Source organism: Tenrec ecaudatus, chromosome 2 (assembly GCF_050624435.1).
Source record: "Tenrec ecaudatus isolate mTenEca1 chromosome 2, mTenEca1.hap1, whole genome shotgun sequence".
In the NCBI taxonomy this organism is placed as follows: domain Eukaryota; kingdom Metazoa; phylum Chordata; class Mammalia; order Afrosoricida; family Tenrecidae; genus Tenrec; species Tenrec ecaudatus.
Window position 1 is genome coordinate 158,936,228 of NC_134531.1, and position 14,093 is coordinate 158,950,320.

Below are 14,093 nucleotides of genomic sequence, written 5' to 3' on the forward strand. Positions count from 1 at the left end.
AGGCCTGGGAGAGCGCAGCCTGATCCCAAGGTGACTGAGGCCTTTGCTTCCAGTCGGCTGTTCTCTTCCAGGTCCCGACCCTAGTCCTGTCTCTGGCTATTGTGCATGCCCGTGGACAAGCTACTTTGCCATTCTGACCCTTGTTCTCCTCCATTGACCTCTGAAATGTTGTTCGTTGTTGCCGAGTCCGGAAATGGCCAGAATGCAGAGCTCATGAGGTGGTCACGAGGAGTGCGCTCTGTAGAGTGTCTGGTTAGCCCTCTCCAGCCTCGTAGTGCACGTTGTGAGAGAGTAAGTCAGGGTTCCACGCCATCCACTCCTGGCCTTATTGAAAAGTAGAATCGTGTTAAATCTGTCTCTGCAATCAGCGGATGGCTGCAGACACGTGCTCTCAGGAACACATCTGTCCCAGTCTCATCAGAGTTCCTTCAGGGCACTCCAATCCCAATGGGCTTCTCAGGGGGTTGCGGGGTCAGCTCAGGAGGGAATACACTTTATAGATTTTCTTGAAAGACGGACATGATCGTAGAGGCTTATTAATGAAATTTTAAGAAAATGGAACATCGTGTTGGTAGCCCCGGGGGTTGGGGCAGAAAATAGCTTCGTATTTTTGTTCATTGAGTTTCTTTGACTATACAGTGCTTTTTGACGTACCCTCATGCACAGAGGGTTCTAAGAGTCAGAATGCCCGTGGCAGCTGTCTTTGTCGATGTGCACGAGCGAGCGAGCAGGTGCTTCCCACGTGCCGCTGGGCTGTCGAAGGTGCCGGGCTTCCTCCAGGCCCATGAGGTGCTGCCTCCTCTGCCGCTTTCCCTGCCTGACGGGTGAGGGTGTGGCGTGAGCAGCTCCTCCCACTCACCCAGCCTCTCTCCTCTCCGTGCTGCCAGGACCAGCTCTGCTTCTCCTTGTTGGCCCTCTACGAATCGGTGCAGAATGGAGCCCGAGCGAGGCAGCCCCCTCCTCATCTCACAGGGGGTAAAATCTACAAAGTGTGCCCCCACCAGGTAAGGGGGGCGCTGGGGCGAGTTTATACCTCTCCTTTCTCCTCCTCGTTGGCCGAGGACAGTCGTGGCTCAGAGGGGCTGCTCTGCATCCCTCACAGAGAAGGGGACGTCATGGCAACCTCAGGTAGCAGGGGTGGGGTGGGGTGAGTCTGATGGCATGGTGTGTTAGTCCGGGTAGACTAGAGAAACAAATTCATAGGCTTTCATGTATTTAGAAACAATATACAAGAGCAGTTGAATATTGAGGAATCGTCCCAGCCCAGTCCAGATCCAGGCCATAAGACATTAGCCCATATGTCCGATAGCAATATATAAAGTCCTCTTCAGACTCACAGACCAGTGGGCAGAAGCAAGTCTTTGGATCCGGTGGCGGTGTAAGCATCTCAGAGCTGTCAGGGGTTTCTACGTGGGTTCTTCAGCTCCCAGGGCTGCATCAGGGTAGGTCCATGTGGCTTCCCCTCAGGGATGTCTCAGTCTTCAGAGAGTCTCTCACCCCTCCAAGGAGGGAAAACCATGCCACACAGAGGCCTCATCGGTTACATCTTGATTGACAGGCCAGACTCCACCCCTTCATTCGTAATCCTCTCACAGTGACACCAGATGATGTAACTACCACACAAGGAGACCAGGGTTTGCTTACATTTTGAGCCTGGCAGTGCTTTGTGGGGTCTGGACTGTGCACTGTAAGATGTTTGTCAGCATCCCTGGCCTCTAATGCACAATATGCAGAGGGGAGAACAGCCCTGACATTAAGCTCACATCCCTGGGAATTTTCAACCGCTCCTCTTGAGAATGGTCCCTGACCACATGAACACATCCTCTGAGCAGAGTCAGGCAGCATCGGGAGTCTCTTATCAGATGCAGGCTTCTGCTAAAGCAGCCAGCTCACCCTGCTGGCTCCCTCACCCGCCTCCGAACTACAAGCTGCCTTGTATCTTCCTGAGCCTACCCTGTGAGACAGTGCAGCCTGAACTGCTCTGAGGGGCTTCTACCCACACCCTTGACAGGCAGCCGGCCCGAGCCCATCCCCATGTGGAGCTGGCCAGTGGCCCCATCACTACTGACCTCACTCGCTAGCCTGCTCCCTCCTAGGTCATCATGCCTCCGTCTTAGTGCTCACCTTTGCCTGGTACCCCACACAGAACAGGTCCTTCCCTGTGACTTGCTGTTTCAGGCCTTTGTCCAGTTCCTGCAGAGCTGCGGTCTCAGGCTATGGCGACTTTATCCCCCACTGAAATAGCTTCCCTGGGGGGCCTGGGTTTGGAGGCGGTGTGGCTGTGTGCTTCCTGAGTGGCCCATGAAAGACTGGTGATGGTAAACAGGTTTCCGCAGAGCTTCCAGTGTGGGCAGAAAGTCCTTGTGGTCTACTTCTCAGAGTCCGCCAACGGAAGGCTTACGGATCACAGCGATGCGATCGCGAACCTGGGCCAGGATGTCCCAGGACCAGGCAGCATTGGCTGTCTTGTCCCTGGGGAAGCCAGGAGCAGAGGGCCGCTGGCTGGCAGTTAACAACACTGTGCTGCCCCTGTGAGTTTCTAAGACGTAACTCTTTCTGAGTCTCGCCAAAGGCTAGTGGTTTCTAATCACTGAACTTGCCACTATGCCACCAGGGCTCCGCAGGTGAAGTTCTTTACAAATAGCTTTGTATGGGTGCCAGATCCTGGGTAGTGAAGTGTGGCCACTGAAGGGTGCCCACTGGGTGTGCCTGGGAATCGTAGGAAATGTGACTAGGAAGCGGCAGAAGATTCAAGGAGGTGAACAGCAAGCCATGCCATGAAGAGAAGTAGGCTGGCACGCTCACAGGAAGATGTGTTCCTGTCATCCTCTAATCCAAGACATGGTGACAAACAGCCCTCCCTTTTCCTGAGGTGAAGCCACGGGAGCTTTCCAGTGGGCCTCCACCAGGCTGAGTCAGCTCTCCAGGGGCACCTTTGATTATCACAACTGGGAGAAAGGGGCTGGCCACTGTGTCTCTAAGGTGCATTCAAGGCCAGAGACACTGACAAACACCCTGCAGTGCACCGCCCAGGCCCCAAAAGGACTACTGGGCCCACCTGGGCAGACCCTGGTCTGTTTCTGCACCAGCTTTCTGATGCCATGTCCTCTTACCCTGCCTCACTGCCTGAGTCACCTGAAACCCCCCTTGTCCACCACTGTCCTCCACCCATAGGCACCAGAGCATGGAGCTAGAGCTGGGCAGGGTTCTTGGTGACGCCTCAGTCCCCTGTTGCAGGCTAGGTACTGTCCTCCATCTGGCAGCACCTCAGACCCTAGTCAAGTCAGGTATCCACACGTTTAACCAGCTTTTAGGGAGGGTGCTGTGTGGCGAGGCTTGGGAAGTGTGGGACCTGGTGGTGCCTTGGTGAGCGATGTGTCAGGGTCCTTTGGCATAGATGTCCTCTGAATGCCGCTGGGCCTCCTTCCCTGTACGAGTTGGCACTCAGGGACACCTGAAGCAGGACAGGAGCCCAGTGCCGGGGGCTCTGGTGGTGGCCGTGGGTTCAGTCACGAAACCCGGCACCAGCAGGTAGGACAGTCTGCAGATGCGCATGTAACCCCTTCTGTGCCTCCCTTCCCGCCCGCTCACCCAGGTGGTCTGTGGCTCGAAGTATCTCGTGCGCGGTGAGAGTGCCCGTGACCATGTAGACCTGCTTGCCTCTTCTCGCCATTGGCCACCTGTCTACGTGGTCGATATGGCCGCCCCAGTGGCCCTGTGTGCTGACCTGCGCTACCCAGAGCTTGCCAACCAGATGTGGGGGCGGAACCAGGGCTGTTTCTCCAGCCCCACGGAGCCACCTGTGGTGAGTTCCCGGGGGCTTGTCGAAGCCTCTCCGGCGGGCCTGGTCGCATCGTTGGTTCTGTGGGAGGGCATGCCCACGTCCTTTTCCTCCTCCATGGTTCTTTTCTTGTTGCTCTGGCACGGATGTTATTCCACAGGCCTTTACTGACAACCCTGGTCAGTCAGGATCTCCCAGTAAAAGGGAAATGCCTTCTGTGTAAACCTAGAAAACTGCCGCCTCAAATGGAGAAACGAAGACCCAGGGAGGGGAATGGGCCTGTCAAGGAACACGTGTGCCTTGATGTGTATGGTACTGGCAGTAGTATGACCAGAGAGGCCCTGGTGTCCTGAGGCTGGCTGCCCTTGGCTGGAAGAGACATTAGGACTGGGATACTCGGGAAGTCGATGCAGGACCGAGTGAGCCTCTGTCGTGGTGCATCATGGGAGAGTAAGGCCTGGCTGGCTTTGTCTTGGAGGCAGCAGCATTGTCCCCATGGCTCCGTGAGTTCCTTTCCTGGGAACTCCAGAGAGGCAGCTTAGTCTGAGTCAGAACCAGTCTCTCCTGCTCCTTCTCCAGCCTGAATTGACTGGGTAGAAGACTAGCAGTCCCAGGGATTGAACTTGGGCGCCGAGAGAAGTCCCTGTCACTCTCCCTGTTCTGTTCTCACGGGAGGGCAGGGCGAGGCCGCTTGCCCCAGGGCGCACAGTAAGGGGTGCAGCTGTGGCTTGCAGCGGGGCTGACCTGCCCCACAGGCGCTGCCTCAGTCATTGCTTCCTGTGCAGGTGGCTTTTTCCATCTCTTGTAGAGCGTGTCTTGCCCAGAGCTCTTGGACCAGCACTATGCCGTGGACATGACGGAGACCGAGCACTCCGTCCAGCACCCGGTCACCAAGACGACCACGCGGTGCATTGTCCATGCAGGCGCTCAGCCCAGTGCCGGCGACCCCAGTGCTGGGCACCACTCCCTGACCCTGTGTCCTGAGCTGGCTTCCTACACAACCGTCTTGGCTGCCATCTCAGACAGCAAACCAAGCAGTGTCCGCCAGCGGCCCGTTGCCTTCGACAATGCCACCCACTATTACCTCTACAACCGCCTCATAGACTTCCTCACCAGCCGGGAGATTGTCAACCGGCAGATCCACGACATTGTGCAGAGCTGCCAGCCTGGCGAGGTGGTCATCCGGGACACCCTGTACCGCCTTGGGGTGGCGCAGATCAAGACCGAGACAGAGGAGGAGGGTGAGGACGAGGAAGTGGCCACAGCAGCAGAATGAGCCAGGCTGGCGTACAGGGTTGAACCATCTCTCTCAAGCCATAGTGAGGGCCTTGCCTGACGCAGAGCTATCCAGGAAACCGGTGGGGGAGGGGTGGGGAGCGGGTTGTGGGTGGCCCACGGCTCTGGCTGTTGGGACTGACCAAAGAGCTTCCATTTCCTGAGCAAAATAAGGGCCCAGGGTTCTAAACCCCACCACCCCTTGGGGGTTGGCGTGGTCTATAGTGGCACCAAGAAGCCCCTCAGCGGCCTGAGAGCACGTGGGAGGTGTAGTCTGTCCAGCAGAAGGGAAGGCAGGCTGAGGGAAAGGTGAGTGGCCAGTGGAGCCCCCTGAGGCCTGTGATGGGTCAGGGTGGGGTCACCGGGTGTCAGCCAGGTGGGAACCCCCAAAACCCTCAAGAAGGCTTCCAGGAGTCTCTCCTTACTGGGCCCTGCAGCCACACGTGTTCCTCAGCCTGCTGCCTTGGGGTCCCTGTTAGCTCTCAGAGCTCAGTTGGGCACTCGGTTCTTTTCCCCAGAGTGCACTGGGGCAGGGGAGACAGCCACAGCCCTTCCAGACCGTTGTGTGCCCCGGGCTGTGGGGAAGAGCATCTCCTCCCTCTCCCTGCAGCCTCACAGAGCATGGCCCGTGGTCATGACCCCGGCAGGCAGCAGTACGGAAAAGTCCCTTCTGTGAAGGGGAAGCAGACTGGGCCGGACAGAAACAGCAGGACTGGCTCAAGTGCCCAAGGTTTGCTTGGGGCACGGGAATTGGCCGTGTGCTATTTAATTTATTAGGAGGAGTGGAGTCGGTGGCTTTCCCCTCCCTCTTCCCCTGACAAGAATAAAGTTTATTAAATTATCTGCTTTGGGTGAAGCAAGTGTCACCTCCTTGGTCATGGTGTGGGGGACCTTAAGCTGAGTGAAGGGGGTTCTGGGGTGACACATGAATCAGAGCCGGGCCGGCTGTGTTAATGCTGTTAGTTTAATGTTGGCGGACATCCCGCCGCATGGCGGTTAGTTGGGATGAATCAACTTGGGGGAGGCACCTTGTCTGGTATGGCCGGCCACACACCAAGGGCCTGTGCTCTCCGCCCTAACTTAGCTGCCATGTGGCTCATCACAGCCAGGCCAGATCCTAGTGCAATGCAGGTGAAGGCTCTGGCAGGGCAGAGGCAGGAGTGCTGTTAGATTCTCACAGCATTGTCCCCGGCCCCACAGTCTGAACTGAGTGCAGCCCCAGACCCCCAGGCCAGTCAAGGGGCTCCTGCCCTGCCAGTGGGCACAGTCCTGGGGGTTCCTGAGGGCATGTGAGGCATAAAACCACCGAGACACGTGGGCGGAGGGAAGGGGGTTCCTGGGAGGGGAACCAAGTTTCAGAGGAGGCGCTGGGTGTTGCCCAGTCTACAGCTCCCTGGAGACTGGCGGAATTGAGGAGAGAGGCGAAGGGCATAAGGGCTCCGCCCCCAGCCGCTTACTGGCAGTGATGGCCCAGTCTCCAGAAAGTGGGTTCCTCCCACCCACGTGGGTTGTCCACGTTCCTGAGTGTCCGAGCTGGACAGGCTGTTGGGTGATGTGACCAAGGGCAGAGCCTGCACGTGCTCCCCGTGTGGCCCGGGCGTTGGGGACCGAGGCGAGGCAGTGCTTCCGCTCGGCCCCTCAGCAGAACTGGTAGGTGTTGGGCTGCAGCAGCGGCTGGGCACTCTCCCCCTGCTCGCAGCAGGCCGGGTGCTCACTGGAGCTCCCCTCCAGCTCGCTGCTGCCGGCACTGGGCAGGTTGGTGTAGTCCTGCGGGCAAGAGAGGCCAGCAGCTGGTCAGACCCCGGCCTGCATTCGCACCCCTGCCCGGGGCCGGGGCCACTCACCTGCTCTTTCCTGTCTGCTTTGGCCTGTTCCTGCAGGAGGAGGCAGATCTGCTGGAAAGTGGGTCTGCGGGTGGGCTCCAGGTCCCAGCAGGCCTGCATGATACCATATCTGCAGACAAGAGCAGGTGCCCTTGAGTGGCTCCACCCCCTGTTGGACCTCAGCAGAGATCCCACAGAGAACTTCGCGTGTGCTCGCTCAGTTCATCGCAGTAACCCTTGGAAACCAGTGCTTATCGACACAGGGATGTGCAAGATGCTGCCAGGCCGGCTGCAGTGAGTGGCCAGTTAGAGGCTCTGAAAGGGGCGCCCTGGTTGGGGTCACAGTAATGTCAGAGTCTCTGCTAACAGTTCCCTTTTCACCTGTCAGTTAAAACTCTTCTCTGTCCCAGCCCCCTGAGGTCGCGGGTGGACACACCCTGGCTTAGAGAGCCCATTGTAGGAGAGATGATGCCTCACCTACAACCACTTGGAGCTGGGAGACCAGGACCACACCCCTTCGGCCCACTCCCTGGGAAACACTAAAGCTGGGTCATTGCCCTCCCTGGGACCCCTGCACTCACATATTCTTTGGAGCGAACACAGGCTGGGCCATTTGGTAACCGTCCTTCACCAGTTTATAGAACTTGCTGTTGACCAGGATGCCCGGGTAGGGGTTCAGCCCTGCAAAGGCAAACAACGTCCCATGAGGCCCCAGCTAGAGCTCACCCTCACCCCAAGTGTCCCACAAGTGTCTGTGCAGCTAGAGGGCCTGGGCCCCCCGGCTGTGGTGCTGCAGGAATGGCAGCACCCGGTCGTATGCGAGTTGGGCCATGGGCCACGGCAGTCTGTCGGAGTGCCAGCACCGCCTGGCTGGTAGCGGACCAGTGAGTACGCCCCGCGCCAGGCGGCGGGAGCAGGAGCAGGCTCGGAGGATGGTCCCGCGTGTTCTCTTTCTCAATAAGCTGCTATATGGAAGCTGAGGCCCCCGGGGTTTGGGTGTTTTGGGTTTTCTTCATGGTACATACACAGCATTTGCCATTTCCATGTTCTTTACAGTCCTGTGACAGTAAGCCGGTTTGTAATTCCAGCTACAACTGTAAGGCTAAGGAGCCCTGCTCACACAGTGGTTACATGCCTGGTTGGCCGTTTGAACCCACCCCACTGCTCTGTGGAGGAAAGGCTGGGCGGTCTGTTCAAGTGAAGATGACAGCCTAGACAACCCCCGGGCAGTTCCCAGAGCAACCGCAGAGCACGTACCAAGAGGGCTGTGCTGTTCCTGGGCAGACACTGCCTGCCCATTGCAGACTCAAGTACGGGAGAGTCCAAAAGGGCGTGGGACACGTGTCAGCATGGAAGGTCTGCCCCGCCCTTCACTCCCCAGCCCACAAGGTGCAGGGCCCCCGGGGGAGCCCGGCGCCTTACCGAGTGAGAAGATCTCCCAGAGCAGGATGCCGTAGGACCAGACATCACTCTGAACCGTGTAGACGCAGTCAAAGATGCTCTCAGGAGCCATCCACTTTACAGGCAGGCGGGCCTGGCAAGACAGTCCCCCTGTCACCTGGGGGTCCCAGCCCACCACCCCCTCTGCAGTACAGCCCGGCCCACCCACTCCCAGCACTCACGTTGCCCTTAACAATGTAGTTGGAGTCACTCATGATGTCCCTGGCCAGCCCGAAGTCCCCAATCTTGGCCACGTGCCCACTGGTTAGCAGCACGTTGCGGGCTGCCACGTCTCGGTGGATGCACTGTGACAGAGCCACGGGGTTAGGCTGGGCACACCCCACTGCAGAATTAGAGCTCTCTCCCTGCACTCCTGCCTAGCTAGTGCATGCTTAAAGGCCAACCTGGAGCTGCTCTGCCCCTCTGACCTCGTCCCGGACAGCGGGAACAGTGAGCAGCTGCCACCTCAGGACCTTTCTCTGTCCAGCCTCCTCCCTCCGCCTGTGTCCATGCGATTATACCCATGTTTGTCTATGTAGAAACTGAGGCTCAGGTTAGAGTTGCTCAAAGTCACACAGGGAGTGGCAGAGCCAACCGCTGAGTGCCGCTCTCCCAAGTGTGCTGTGTGGGTGGTGGTAGAAGTTCCGCTCCTGGGCTGGGTATAGTTTACACACCAACAGGTGGGGGCAGTCCACGGTCATCCCCAGGGTCAGCAAGGGGGCCTCAGTGTTGCTGGGGAGAGACCTGGGCTCTCCCAGCCAATAAAAGTCTTTACAGGCCAAGTGCATTTGACAACAAGCGAATGAATCAGACCTGTACTGTGGGTCAGGACGAGACGCTGCTGAGGGGCTCCAGCCCTCCTGAAGGAACCCTGGGCTGCCTCACCCCCTACAGCCTACTGCTGCCCTCTGCCCCCATCCCTGCTCTCCGACTGGGGACGCAGGGGTGGGTTTAGCCTCCCTGCAGCAAGGGCTGGGTGGCCGCCCCACATGGGGACCGGTTCTGACTCACGTTCTTGGATGCGAGGAAGGCCATGCCCTGGGCCACTTGGCTGGAGAAGTGGAGCAGGTCTCGGAGCTCCAGAGGCCGCCTGCTCTCCTTGTCCAGGTCTGCGGGGGAGGAGCTTCAGGGCCGAACCACACTGCACACCCCTCCCTCCCTCACCTTGGCACCTCCTTACCTGGCTCTGAGAAAGAGTCGTTTGAAGAGGAAGTGGAGACAGGCCTCATTTCCACATAGGTGTCCAAACCCTGACTGGAGAAGCCGCTGTCCCTACATCAGAGAGGCCCAGGGCTGGGTCAGTGCCCACCACTGCACTGCCCAGCTCAGCCTGGGGCCTCGCCCCGCCCCGCGCCAGGAGCAGCCCTGCCGCAGGCTATCATCCTTGATGGGTCTCGGCCAGTCCCACTGGAGTGCTCTGCCTGTTACAAAGCCACCTTGCTATCCTCTCAGAGACCACAGAGACCGGGGCCAAAGGCGGACGGTGACTCGAATGGGGGTCCAAGTGTTAAAGGTGCACCCGCACCCCAGCAGCCGTGCTCACTGAATCCAGGACCGCAGAGAAATCCCCTTGCCTCGTTCACAGCCCCTCAGGGCTTTAAGCATACTCTGGGGCCCCTTCAGGTGCCTCTCTAGACCTGGGTTCTCACCCCTGCCATCAGAGCTGCTCCGCGTCCCTGTTACCAGGCCACCTGACGCAGCGCCCCGCCGTTTGCGTTTCCAGTGCCCTGGTGCTGGCAGGCACAGCGACTGCTGCCCTGTCATCGCGTGTCTGTGAGCCCCCAAATGGGTCTCGTCCCGCAGCACTGACTTCAGGGTGGCCCAGGCCCCCAGCTGAGGCTCTGCCCCGCACTTGGGTAAGAGCAGCACAGGGTTTGAGGAGCACAGTAAGGGTCGGCGAAGGTGAGGAGGGCCTTCACTGAGGTGGCTCGAGGGAGGCTGCGGCAGTGGGCAGTGTGTTTGTTGGTGGTGTGAGTAGATAGGGTTCCCAGGAGCCAGAGCCCATTCTAGGGCGCTGTGCGAACAGCTCCTATTCCGACACACGTGTCTGCACGTCTCCCCCTCCTGCCACACAGATGTCCTCCTGGACAACAGGCACCCCCTTGTTTCCATAGAGCCCTGTGTTTCATGGCAGGTCTGACCGCGGCATAGCCCTCCCCTCCTGGTAGCCGGGCATCCCACTGACGGGGTTGGGTCACATGCCATTTGACCTTGATAGTGCTCCACCCCATCTCCCCACCTGTAGGTTCCACACTAGAACTTAATGCTTTTCTTTGGTCCTGGCTTGGCTTCGATCGACCCTGAGCTGGCCTCACAGAGGGGAGGCAGAGACTTGGAAGAGGAGGCAGACCTGCTGGGTCCCTATTTTGCAAGACCTTGGATGGAGAGAAAGGCCTCCCCCTTTCGCCTGTGTACACCTGGCAGCCTACAGTGGCAGGATAGGGGTCCCTTGTGCTGACCTCTCCGGCCCTCAGCAGCCTCCGTGAGGCAAGCCTGAGCCCTCAGAGCACCGTGTCCCGGGCCGGGTTCCAGCCCAGCCTCTGACTCATGGGTGACACACAACTGGCCACTTCCTACTCTAGCCAGTTCCCCATGTGGCCCAACAGAACGCCACAGCCAGGTGGGCAGGGGACTTGCTGATGCCGCCATCTGCTCCCCGCTCCCCAGCAGGCTCCAAACTCTGCTCCACCTCTCCACAGCAAGGCGGTGCCCCGCAGCCTCCCATAGCATGTATCGAGGACAGACGGGTGGTAAGCCCCTCTGCCTGCCCATCTGACTGTCCACAGACACTCAAGTGGGGGTGCAGTGGTAAGTGCTTGGCTGCTACCGGAAAGCTCCGTGGCTCAAACCCATGGGAGAAAGACCCGCTGTGGAGGAGTGCTGCCCGCCCCTCGGGCGCTGGGGGTCCGAGTCCCCAGTACACACCACCACCAAGCTGTGCGCAGCCCCCTGTGCCTCCAGGCTCCCAGCCCAACCCTGATGCACGGATATTTGTGGGTGATGGAATTCAGCAGTAAGACAAGCCTGAGCTGACTTCGGGGACACCTTCCAGCCTGCCCCCAGCCAGGGCACTACCTGCGGATGTATTTCTTCTCCAGGTGGATGTTCTTGTAGCCAGTGGTGCCATCTGGGTCCGGGGCTAGGCTCGGGCTTGGCCCCAGCATGGCCTCAGCCTTTTGGCGCAGGAAGTTGAGGAGATCACCATAGCAACAGTACTCAGTGATGACCAGGACAGGGCCTAGAGCAGCAGAGAGAGCAGGGTGGGGCCGGGCGGTGAGCACACCTCTTGCCCCCCAGCTCCAGCTTGAACAGGAACATAAGCCTGGAGAGGGGGTGTCAGGAGCCCTGAACTGAGCTCAAGACCTGAGTCCTAATCCTGACTTTGGGCAGGTTGCTCCAACCTTTGCGCTTCCTTCACCTGCCCCGCCCCACTTGTCTGGCCGAAGCAGAACTTCATAAATGTGGTAGCCCAGGATCCCGTCCCCCAAGGGAGTCCGAGGGCAGAACTGTCAGAGGAGAGGAGGGTAGGGGGTGGCTGTGGCATCCTGGCACCTAGTGTGGGGCGCCAGGCACACAGAACCAGTTTCCCAGTGCCCTTGGATCTCCCTCTACAGTGGATGCTCACTGGCACCTGGCAACCACTGGTGAACACTACAGTCCTACCGGCAAGTTCTGGTGAGAGAATCTTGTCCAGGGAGGTGTGGGACACCAAGGCCGGGTGCTGGGAAGGGCTGTGAAAGGTAGGAAAGGACCCTGGCCCCGGGCCAGGCCACTCACCCCCGTGGGTGCAGGCCCCCAGAAGGTTGACGATGTTCTCATGCTGGCCCAGGTGGCTCATGATCTTCAGTTCTGACATGAGGGCCTCCTTCTCGTCGGCGTGCGCAGTGGCTGGGGGGAGAGCCAGGTGGAGGCCAGAGGTGTGAAGGAGGAAACGGGACACCAGAGGCCGGAGAGGGGGCAGGAATGGACACACGGTTGGGAGAAAGAGAGAGAGGGCCTGTCACTGAGCTGCCCTTGGGGAAAACAGGAAGCCAAGCTGTGACCAGACCAGGGACCAGGGTAGCCCCTCTGTGAAGCCCTCCACACCTAATGGTGGGCCCAGGCATCTTCAGGAGCAGGAGCCTGGGACTCGTCAGAGAAGCCAAGAAGGCAGCTCAGCTCCAACCCCAGACTCTCCCTCAGGCTCTTGACAGCTAGAAAGTGGGCTGAGCCTCTTGGAGAAAAGTCGGACCCACCTCTCGCCCCCTCCCCAAAACTGCCCGAGCCTCTTCCCTCAACTCACACTTCAGCATCTTCACAGCCACTTTGAGGACGGCGTCTTCCTTGCCCAGACCAAAGGCCGTGGCCTCCACCACCTTCCCAAAGGCGCCAGCGCCGAGGGTCTTGCCTGCCACAACACAGGCTCCTTAGGTTGCTGGACCCCAAAGGACCTCCAAGAGCCCTCAGGCCCCCCGCCCCCCCGCTGTCTGAGTCGGGAGGGCGGAGAGCGCTGCCGTCCTGCTTACCAAACTGCAGGTTGTTCCGGGGAAACTCCCACCTCTCGTTGTAGGGCAGCTGCGTGGGATCGATGAAGGTGTAGCTGTTGCCCTCACAGCTCTCGATGATCTTCCAGCGCACCTGGTACTTGGGTTTCTGTGGACGCAGAGGCGGGAGACCGTGTGTCAGCCAGGGCTGCCCGTGGGGTCCTAGCGCAGGGCCTGTGGCACCCCTGTGTCATGGGCCTGGAGAAGGCTGGGTGCAGCCTGGCTTGTGGTGAAAGGTTCTCGCAAGCACTCCACAAGGACCCGGTCCCAGCGCTGACTCTCCCACACTATGTGCCAGCCACTTCCGTGTGTGTGAATGTGTAAGACGTTGGACAGGTAGCCTCTAAGGGCCCTGCCAGGACAGGTCATTCCTGAGGGTGCAACTTGAGGTCTGCCCAGCCACCCAGACATCATGTGCCCTTCCTCTCGGCCCTCCACCCCTACCATGACCACCATCCACACCTCCACCTCCAACTCTACCACTGCCACCATGACTTCCACACTGCCACCACCTGCACCATCACCACCCCCACTGCCACCCACCTGCCCCAACTGTTTTCCTCAGCAGCGGTCAGCCGGTGCAGACTCAGTCCTTCCCCCATGGAGTCTGCACTCCGGACACGCATTAGACTGCAGCTAAACAGCTACGCGGGAACTCAGCATGCCGAACAATGGAATGAAACCCACGGGCATTCCCATGAGCTTTGTGGCATGCTCTGTATGTGGGAATCGTTCGTCTGTGAAGAAGAGCAAGGGCCCTCAAACAAAACGACCCTCCAGACTCACTGCAGGAGCCGAGGGGCACACGACTCCGCACAGATGCAGCCGCTCTGTGGGCTTCTGACACGCCACCCTTTATGGAAGTAGAAAGCCTCGTCTTTTCCCCGAGGAGCGGCTGGTGGTTTCAAACTGCCAGCCTTGCAGATCACAGGCCAGCGTGTAACCATTCTGCACCAGGGGCCTCTAGACTAGAGGTGACCAGATGTGCCATTTTTGAACAATTTTTTCCTCCCGTGGCATTTTTAAAAGTCCCGATTTCTGGAAAAAATGCCCGACGAGCCAGGGTATACGGTTTTCAGCTGCCATGTGGCTATTTCGCCAGGAGATGCGTTTTATCGCTGGTGTCCCGCTTTACCAATGTTAAAATCTGGTCACCTTACCTAGGTGTCACAAACTGCTGCCCCCTGGTGACTAATGGAGGGGTTGGTGGTGTCTACCCATCCGGTGGCACTTCAAGGGGAGGCCCAGGCT

The 14,093-nt window shown here is 59.1% G+C and overlaps 2 protein-coding genes across 2 annotated transcripts in view; one reads left to right on the top strand and one right to left on the bottom strand.

The window, feature by feature from the left end:
• HMGXB3 (HMG-box containing 3) overlaps nt 1–5,898 on the top strand; it is a 52,297-nt gene extending 46,399 nt beyond the window's left edge. Inside the window, exons 18-20 of the mRNA XM_075541801.1 lie at nt 888–1,004; nt 3,596–3,805; nt 4,590–5,898. Of these exons, the coding sequence (XP_075397916.1) occupies nt 888–1,004; nt 3,596–3,805; nt 4,590–5,057 (795 nt within the window). The 3' untranslated portion in view covers nt 5,058–5,898. The remainder of the gene's footprint in view (nt 1–887; nt 1,005–3,595; nt 3,806–4,589) is intronic.
• Nucleotides 5,899–6,024: 126 nt separating this feature from the next.
• The window catches only part of CSF1R (colony stimulating factor 1 receptor), a 30,901-nt gene continuing 22,832 nt past the window's right edge, over nt 6,025–14,093 (bottom strand). Inside the window, exons 11-21 of the mRNA XM_075543158.1 lie at nt 12,825–12,951; nt 12,602–12,706; nt 12,097–12,207; nt 11,395–11,557; nt 9,500–9,591; nt 9,331–9,428; nt 8,502–8,624; nt 8,302–8,413; nt 7,461–7,560; nt 6,901–7,009; nt 6,025–6,823 (exon numbers count right to left, since the gene is read on the bottom strand). Of these exons, the coding sequence (XP_075399273.1) occupies nt 6,695–6,823; nt 6,901–7,009; nt 7,461–7,560; nt 8,302–8,413; nt 8,502–8,624; nt 9,331–9,428; nt 9,500–9,591; nt 11,395–11,557; nt 12,097–12,207; nt 12,602–12,706; nt 12,825–12,951 (1,269 nt within the window). The 3' untranslated portion in view covers nt 6,025–6,694. The remainder of the gene's footprint in view (nt 6,824–6,900; nt 7,010–7,460; nt 7,561–8,301; nt 8,414–8,501; nt 8,625–9,330; nt 9,429–9,499; nt 9,592–11,394; nt 11,558–12,096; nt 12,208–12,601; nt 12,707–12,824; nt 12,952–14,093) is intronic.